The sequence below is a fragment of the Pyxicephalus adspersus genome, chromosome 2, assembly GCF_032062135.1.
Source record: "Pyxicephalus adspersus chromosome 2, UCB_Pads_2.0, whole genome shotgun sequence".
Taxonomy (NCBI): Eukaryota; Metazoa; Chordata; class Amphibia; order Anura; family Pyxicephalidae; genus Pyxicephalus; species Pyxicephalus adspersus.
Genome location: NC_092859.1, coordinates 101,612,975 through 101,623,046, shown reverse-complemented (window position 1 = coordinate 101,623,046; position 10,072 = coordinate 101,612,975). Strand labels below are relative to the sequence as shown.

The following is a 10,072-nucleotide window of genomic DNA, read 5'->3' as shown; positions in this document are numbered from 1 at the left end:
TCCACCTTTGGGCAGATTGGCAGCTGTCTGGAATGTTTCCTACTTGTGAATAATCTTTGTCACTGTAGAATGATGGACTTCAGATTGTTTAGAAATGGCTTTTTAGTCCTTCCATGAACCAATGGGCAGCAACAATTGCTTATCCAAGATCATTGCTGATGTCTTTTTTCCTTGGCATTGTGTTAACACACACACTTTAATTTGCTAGGCGACCGAAGTGCCAAAACCTCTGCTATCATAGAGTTTGTCACACTTGCTGACAACGTATTATTCAAGTACATTTTATTAGTAGCACCTGGCTGCTACATACCCTTCCAGTCCTTTTGGACGCATCAAGGGTGTACTTAATTTTTCACACATTGCTTCTGCATACTGACATCTATGACAGTCTATGTTAAATTATGACACATTGTAATATGTCATGTGTTGTTCATCTGAGGATGTATGAACATCATTTAAAACCTAAGAACCAGATGATTTGGTATTATGTCCTGTTATGCAAAACTCCAGAATTGTCTGTAGTTGCACTTTAAAGACAAGCCAGTGAGAGTAGCCAAAATTTTCATTCATTTTCCTTAGGGCAAATGAGCATAAGGGAAATAATGTATCAAGTAAAACAAAAAGAAAAAAATATTCCTATGTTATAAAAAATAATTGCAGCTTTTTTGGAAATCATGAGCCGTTTAACAGTATTTTAAAATTGTAAAAGTATACTGGTTACATATTTATTTGTTTTATTCAAAGAAGTTTCAACTGGTGTGTGTATGGGTTATAGACAAAAGCTAGCTTACAGGGAATGGGGGTTGGGGGAGTTGATTACTGGGTAGAGCTTTTCACCTTGCTTCCAAGTTCATGGCATTGACACTTCATCAGACAAATGTGTAGATATCATATTTGTAGTTTTGCAGGCTGTGGGGCTGGCATGCGGTGTAAGAGCCTGAATATTTTAGCCAGTAGAATGATTTCCTTCTACCCGTGCAGGAAAAACAGCGGATATCATCATATTGATGTACACCAGACTGATAAAAGCATGTGTGGAGAACAGAAGTCTATGATTGCAGCACATGTTCCCACTAAAAAGGAAAGCAGAGCTCACTGGTATCCAAAATGATCTACCAACAATAAAAATGCTAAAGATAGATAGATAGATAGATAGATAGATAGATAGATAGATAGATAGATAGATAGATAATGAAAATGGCACAGAAATGACTGGAGCTAATGAGACATTGAATGGCTGAACATTTCACTACAAGAATATAGTGACAGGAAAGCTACAGGTCACCTGTCATAGAATGACTTGCTGCACAAGAAATGACCTAGCACTGCTCACCTCAGACTGCCCTCTCTGCCTCCCTCCCCACTCGCCACTGTTACACAGAGCGTTCTCACACAGACATCCCCAGCATCCCTATACACGTAGCAGCCAGTTGCTGTTTAACAGCAGGGAGGGGTAAGGCAGGGCTCTTCGATCGACGTTTTGGGCACCCCTGCACTAGATGGAGACCTCTCAAAATAAACCCTGGCTATCCTAATATTTATGCATTAGAGGATGCCCTCTCACGCAACACACTGGTAATTCTGGTATCTAATCACCAGAGGACGCAAAGCACAGTGATCCTATCTAGCTCTGTGATTCTCACTCTCTCCAGCATTGCAGCTTCTATAGGTCTTCTATCAGGTTTGGAGTCTCTGGCTTCCTAACTTTCCTTCTGCTGAGATCCCTGTACACAGGAAAAGGGAGCAAGTATAGCACAGTGTACATAGCCTTGGCCTTAACACACCAGAGATATGTTGTTATGTGGTCACCCCATTACGGATGATATTACGGATTCCCTCTGCAGACAGAGGGACACCAGTCCCGTTGGCGGCGCCCACATCTCAATCGGCCTGATACCTGACTGGAGTATAAGCCAAAGGGTGACTTTTTCAGCACATTTTGGGTGCTGAAAAAGTCAGTTTATACTCCAGTATATAAGGTATGTGTGTATAAACATTATCTATAACAGGAAAGTGCCAATAAAGAATGTTGTAAGCTGTTTATTGCCCCCTTTCTCACACTATACCTTTGTAATTCCTGGATGGCACTGTGATTTCAGTTCAGCAGGCTGACCTTACATCCTTTCACTGGTTGTATTTATTTTAATAGTTCAGCCAGTAGAAAATAATTATAATTCCAGAAGGAAAAGGTGATATTGTAGTTGTGTACAGACATACCGAACACCAGGAGAGACTGCAAATAGAACTTTTAGGGTAGGAGTAGTTTTGACAGAGTTATCACTTCTGCTATAAAGGACTTGCTAGAGCATTGTGATATAACCTAGGGAGCAATAAACACCTTGCAGCAGCCTCTCTGCAAAGGTAATGTTTAAATGATTATCAAGTGGAATGGTATATTTTTACTGTTTTTTTTGCCCAGGACTTAGTTACATTTTAATTTCTTTCTAGGCAGATAAAATTTTGCAATCATTAAATAATTAGCAAGTTATGAAGGTATTTCTATATTTTTTAGTAGGCTATAATATATAATCTATTTATATTAGTAAATTCTATAGATAATGTGTGTTATCACTACCTTTACCAATGATTAAATTGTAATTATATCACTTGTCATGGTTGTCTAAATACATTTTGTAATGTGTGCATTTCCTATGTTTGCAGAACAATTAAAATAGAAGTCTATGACTGGGATAGAGATGGAAGGTATAGTAGCAGCTTATTATTTATTAATAGCGGACCTTTATTTGAATGTTTATTTAAAAAGCAATTCTTTCCTGTATGTACATCTGGCATCTCTTTGTACCAGTCATGTTTTTTATCTTGTATCCCACAAACAAGTTGTTGTTATCAGTCATATTACTGTATTATTATTATCATCTTGTATTTATTTAGCTCTGACATATTACTTTACAAAGTACTGCCTAATAACCTCAACATTATTTTTTTTAAATAAAAAAGTATTTTCCATTAAGCAAAATTTAAGTAGAGAAAACACTTTTAAATCTGTGGAGAAAGGGGATTATTTGCATTAGATTTAGGCTCATTAGCATCCCTGTACTTAGATCAATATTTTTGTCCCAAGGTAGATTGCAATATATCTTTAAATGTGACACTTTCATTTATTCACGTATTAGGCTGGGTTTACAGGGATGTTTTTAAAAACTCATGTAAAGTTCCTACTGCATTTATATGCACTTTTATTAGCGTTTTAAAGCTTGCCTTTAAAACACTGGAAAACGTCTATGCCACGATTTCCCGAATTTTTAACATGTTTACATTTCAAGTGCTTAGAGACGTGGGAAAATGCATTTGAAATCATTGCAAGCATTTACCCACGTTTTCTTGTGTTTTTGAGCGTTTGTTTAGCAGTAACCCAGCGTTTGAATTTTTTAAACATTGCATGCAACGTTATAGATAACGCTCAAAAAAATGCCTCAAGGAAACGTCCTGGTGTAGATTAGCCCATTGGAATGCATGGGAATTTCAAACATGGGCTTTTAAAGCCTCAGGTTTAACGCTGGGGAAAATGTCTATGTAGACCAGGGGTCGGCAAACTTTTATGGCCATTAGGCCAGTTCAGAGGTGGGCGGGAGCACACTAGGCCATCAGTTTTGGTGACAATACTTTTTTAGGGGTTTTACAATTACAGTTTGAATAATTAAGTACTCCGTCTTACAGTTCTAAGGTTTTACAAATCCAGGACGTATTTAAAATCATCTAGTCGTTAGCAGGTTCTAAAGTTATTGATATTTAACAACAGTTTTCACCTTGTTATGATTTACCAAAAATGAAACCAGAATGGAGACACCATGTGTGAAAAGCTAAGTTGAACCCATGAATTAAAAGCTTGTAGAACCACCTTTAGCAGCAATAACGTAAAGTAGACATTTCTTGTATGTACTTCTAGTCTCTCACATCATTGTAGAGGCATTTGTCCCACTCTTCTTTACAGTATTGCTTTGGTTGATTGAAGTATGCAGGCATTTATTTATGCCAGCTTTCTTAAAGGTTCAGCAATAGCATTTTGATCTCATTGAGGTCTGGGCGATTGGTTCTTTTTTTAACCATTTTGTTGTAGGATGCTGGTTTGTTTTGGATAAGTTTCCTGTTGTATGACCCCGTATAGACCATGGCTTTAGCTGTTGCATAGATGGCCTTACAATTGAATCAGGAATACTTCGATATACTGAGATGTTCATGGTTGACTCAATATCCTCAAGGTGTCCAGGTCTTGTGGCTGGAAAACAAGTCCAGGCCATCAACCCTCCACCACTGTGCTTGACAGTTGGTATTAGGTGTTTCTGCTGATAAGCTATGTTTGGTTTTCAGCAGATCTGAAACTGTGCATTATGTCCAATTTTCTGTTTTGTGCTTTGACCTGCTAAGGTCTGTAGAGATATGGCTCTTTTGTTTCAAGTTCTTTGAGCATTGCACGCTCTGAAATTGGGGTGAATTTACCCGGATGTCCACTACTGGGAAGATAGGCAACTCTCCTGAATATTTTTACATGTGGATCATTTTTGTCATTGTGAAATGATGGACTTCAGATTGTTCTATAATCCTATAATCCTTTCTAAAATGTTGGGTGGCAGCAATTGTCAGTAAATGTCAGTAGCTTATTTTGGACTATTTTTTTTTGTAAGGCTTTTTTTTTTCTCTTTGGCATTGTGTTAACACAATCTGAATTCTCCACACCAGCACACTGACAAAACTCTTTATTTATAGAGGTGATCTTGATTTCACACTATTTATAACATTTTTTTAATCAAGTATTCACCCATTTATCCAAAATGTTTCTTGTAAAATAAATTAGATAAATGTGTGAATTAGCTATTACATTATATCTGTACATTTGTTTTTCATCAATAAAACCTTTAAGTGTAAAAACAAATGTGGATGAAAGCATTTATAAATAGGCCCCTGATTTTAATTTCCTGTGAAACTGGTGATTAGCACAAAGGATAAAGGACTGCATGTTTGTCCTCATCAGGGAGATTTATTCTCTTTCTCTAACCCCTCACCACCCTGTGGGAATGAAAAAAAGGTTTCCATTAGTCATACAATTACTGATTACATTCAGAAAGCCTATTTTACACTTCTTCCTCCTCACAGTGGTTTTATTCTAAATAGCATCCCATATCCATTTGGGGGACAAGTTATGGTGATGAGGCCCTGTCCATTCATAATGGACCCCACCTTCTACTGTTGCAGGTCAATGTTATGGTATGGACAAAACATACTACTTTGCACTGTGCTGCTCTGTGGCATGTCCATTTTTTGTTCATTCTGGTGCATTGGTAGCCCATTAATTTGAAAAGTTTACCATAATGAAACGCACATTAACACAACACACCAGTACGGCAAATTGGGTTTACCTTAATTGTTTTCCTTTTTTAACCCTTAGTTATTTCTGACATAATCAGCCAAATGTGTGCTTGTATCAGGAGATTGTTTTAATAAATAGAAATAATTAAAGTAAAACAACAGTATTGTATAGGCCATTTCTGTTAGATTTTGATATAGGCATTATATGGAATTATTTGTCCCATTACAGTGTCGGAAAGCTAAAATGTTTTATTTTTAAGTATCGTCTTATATGAAGATCGTAATAAATAATTTCAAATGTATACTGCCCAGCCATTACATGATAACATTTGCAACTATGTTTTATTAATTCCGTTTTTTTTAATAAACATGGGGTTTTCTGTACATTTTAGCATGCTTTGTGTTCTAAGAACATCAATTTATCAGCAGGAACTCAATTATATTTTAAAAGCAACACCATTATATGCTTGTTTGCAAATTTGGGTCAGAATAGGTTGCAGAATTATCTTAGTTAAACCTATCCATCTAGGTCTGGAACATAAATGAATGTGTACACACAAGATGAACAGCTGTTGACTCTGCAGTGTTTGCATCTTTGTTTAAATTGCTGATCAGTAGTCAGTTCTTGTGAAACAAGAATGCTTTTCACTCTTGTAGACATTATAAAACATCTGAAAATGCTAAGCAAGACGTTGGCATCAGTCTTTCATATTGATAAAATTAACACAAATTACACATGGTTTAGAGCTTCTGTACAAAACCATGCAAATGTCTGAAATCTACAAAGTGGGATTGCTGAATACTTCTTCTGTTGCCACAGCATGTTTAATTCATTTTTGATTGTCAGAGTATGATTGTGTATTATCCATTAAATATAATTTCGGATTAACAATGTGTTTTCTGCCTTCCTGATTCTCTATTTCAATATAGGACATGGTCTACTTGATAGGAGAACATTTAGTCTTTGATATTAGGAAACACTCAAGTTTCTAGTAGCCATAGATAATGTGATCTAACCCACTGAATCTAATTGCACACATAGTCAAGAGGGTACTACTTTTTATTTTTTACTTCTGTTTGCAGTTAACATCAGCATAACAATTTTAGTGATTAAGTAAATGCATATATAAAAAATGTCAGTAAGTATTTTTAGTTTTTGTTGCATTATTCTTCCAATTGTTCAACCTGTATATTTCCTGTGAAGATTATGACAAGACGCTGCTAGTTGCAGCTGGCACATATATATATCCTTCTTGGTTGTATAATTATGTACATACACATTATTAAGGACTAGTCCACTCAAAATATACAGTTGGGTCCATAAATATTTGAACAGAGACAACTTTTTTTCTACTTTTGGTTCTGTATGTTACCACAACTAATTTTAAATGAAACTCAGATGCAGTTGAACTGCAGACTTTCAGTTTTATTTCAGTGGGTTGAACAAACATTTGCATAAAAATGTGAGGAACCAAAGCCTTTTTTTAACACAATCACTTCATTTCAGGGGCTCAAAAGTAATTGGACACATTAAAAAGCTGAAAACAAAATGTTCATTTCTAATACTTGGTGGAAAATCCATTGCTGGCAATGACAGCCTGTAATCTTGAACTCATGGACATCACCAGATGCTGGGTTTCCTCCTTTTTAATGCTCTGCCAGGCCTTTACTGCAGCGGCTTTCAGTTGCTGTTTGTTTGTGGGCCTTTCTGTCTAAAGTTTAGTCTTCAACAAAAAATGCATGCTGAATTAAACAAAAATATATATTTATGGTGAAGTTTATTGAGACTTTGTCTGTATTGGCTCTCCACTGCCCATGAACAGCTAACATATCAAATGTGGGTTGACTGACTCTTTAAAACAATTCCATTTACATATCTTCGAGATTTGCAAAGAAAAGGGCAATGACAGGTGGGGGGTGCAGTTCTCTCCTAAATATTTTGCCATTGTAATATCTGCCCTGTAACGTTTTTCTATCAATCTATGTATATGTTGTTTTTTATTTAACTGTACAAGCAGGAGATTTTTCTCTGTAAAAAATGTGTTTGGGAGGCCCGATTATATTCATATTAGTAAGGTGACCTGGCATGTGACCAGTTTTAGACTACAACAGCATGCGTTCCTTTGCCTTCTATGCCTTAGTGCTCAAAGGTTTTTGGACAGCTGATGAGTGGATGCATCATTTTAGGTGTTACTTCATGTAGTAAGTGTAGTCCTCTAGGTCCTGTTTGATTTCAGAAACAAGGATCAGTTAGACCATGTGGGCCAATATCCACTTCCAATCAGATCCACAAAATGATCCCCATTTGAATGTGAATGGAAAGGTTGTGTTGGTAAATATGGATCAAAACTACACAAGTTAGGTTGTGTGTTTTACTGATCAAACCAATACGAATGGTACATTCCATAGTACTGTAGTTCACTCTATCCTCTCTTGATCTCACTTATAATCAGAAAGGCATAATCTTTTACCCGTGTGTGCTATGTTTGCAGCTGGCCAAGTACAAAATTGCCAGGTAATCTGTATGCACTAGAACTTTTTTTCTGTCATGAGAAAAATACGGTGGCTGCAGTTGTGACTTCTGGAAATTGAGTTAGTATGCTAACCTAATTATTCCAGTTACAGTTTCACACCATGCTTAGATCAGCAAAACTGCAGAAAGGTCAAAGATCCTTGCATACTTTTTCCAAGTTAGTGATTAAAAATACTAAACCAGGGTATACGCATGACGGCCAAGCAACTAACAATGGCAGCCTACATGTTTCTCTCATTACAGGTGTATTTTTAATAGTTTAAGTGGAAACAAACAGTTATATTTTTAGTGTAAGATAAATAAATGGATATCCTATGTTTGGCCTTTTTCACAATAATTTTTGTTCAGCAAATAATTTACTGCCAGCCCTCTAATTTACTGACCTTTTTTGGAAGGCACATTTACATCAAATCAAATAGAATATAGCATAATACTAAGATAATAATTAGAATCTGCCCTGAAATCTGTTACATAAAGATGTTGAGCATTAATGTGCACATTGTATAACTTCTAATAACTAGGGAAAGTGAATTACAGTTGGGTTTAAAGCTCATTGCTTCTCCAGTATTGACTTATGTTACCTGACCTTAAGAAATACATTAAGAGAAAAAGGGCTAAATTCTTTACTGGATGGTTTACTCCTGTAGATGCTGTGCATATAAACAAATACTTACCGTATTTTTCGGACCATAAGACGCACTTTTTTCCCCCCAGAAGTGGGGGGAAAAAGTCCCTGCGTCTTATGGTCCAAATGTAGCCTCTGTGCCCGGGCCGTCTCTCCGGTATCCTCCCCAGCCGCTGTCCCGTCCCCCCTGTGTAGCCCCCCCTCCGGCTTTTCTCCTGTCCAGCGCGGCCAGAGTGACTGTGACTCCTGTCACTCTGGTATCTTGCGTCCTCCCACTCTCAGCATGATTGGCTGACAAAGTCATGCTGGGAGCAGGAAAGCACACACATACACAACACACGTACACAACACAAAGTAAACAAATGTTATATTGCAATCCGATTGTCATACATAGTATGACAATCGGATTACAACTGAAAGGAAATACTCACCCAGGTGTCCGCAGCTCTGCTTGCTGCTGGCATCTTGCAGAGAGATGTATAGCATAATGCAGAAATCCTGCATTATGCTATGTATCTCTCCTCACATGCCAGCAGCTTCCAGCCTCCGTATCTGTCTCTGTCTGTGTGAGCACGCAGGGAAATCCCCCCCCTCACATCACTCCGGAGGATGAGTCATCTTCCAGTGATGTGATTGGTGAAGTATGGGGGTGTGTCAGGGAGGGAAATTTAAAGGCAGATTACAATGTAATCTGCTTTTAAATGGTTTTTACAGTACAAAAACACCACACAACATAAAAATAAAAGTACCGTACATTTTGATTTTATTTTTAGATTACATTGTTGTCTATTATTTCATTATTGTTTTAAATTATTATTTATATTTATGTATTATATTATAATTTATGATTTTAATATAATAAATAAATATAAATAATGTTAATAATTGTTCTAAATGCTGCTGTTTACTTTACAGGGTTGATTACATGTGTTTGACTGTGCTGTTGGTTTTTAATGCACATAAAATATTTTAGGACACTATTTGTTTCAGAATATTTTTTTCTTCATTTCCCTTCTCTAAAAACTGGTGCGTCTTATGGTCCAGTGCATCTTATGGTCCGAAAAATACGGTATTTGTACTTATGTGACTAATGTTGAAAGTGAATATCGTTGCAGTTTTATTTATTATTTTGTTTAGTCAAAAGGGCCTGACAAAAGGCCTAGATTTGAGATTAAGTTACTGATGGGAGCTTAGAGTAGCATTTTCTACTGGAACGATAAATAACGCAACCTGTACCAAAAGGCATGTATAGGCTTTAATTGCAGATCTCTCCTCCTAAGATTGTTAGCTTCCTAAACACATGGGTTAATTTTTTTTAGACAATGAACGTATCATCCAAGAGTGGTTAACCACTAACCAAAATTGCATAATTTCATATAATATTAGAAAAAATGCACACACTACTTACAACTGCAAGCAAACACCCCTACAAGTTTTTGCAAACACCCAGCTAGTTGCCAGTTTTTAACAGTATTCTGACCTTAACCTGTAATGAATATTTACTGTAAATTGTTACAAAAACACAGGATCTTCAACACCTTCCTTTGTCCACATGGTACTCGACAATAAAGGAATGATGTCATAGTTTA

At 36.6% G+C, this 10,072-nt stretch overlaps 1 protein-coding gene across 1 annotated transcript in view; it reads left to right on the top strand.

Moving 5' to 3' along the window:
- The window catches only part of CPNE8 (copine 8), a 125,088-nt gene that overhangs the window by 81,853 nt on the left and 33,163 nt on the right, over positions 1 to 10,072 (top strand). The window contains exon 8 of the mRNA XM_072399040.1: positions 2,662 to 2,703. Within this exon, the coding sequence (XP_072255141.1) occupies positions 2,662 to 2,703 (42 nt within the window). The remainder of the gene's footprint in view (positions 1 to 2,661; positions 2,704 to 10,072) is intronic.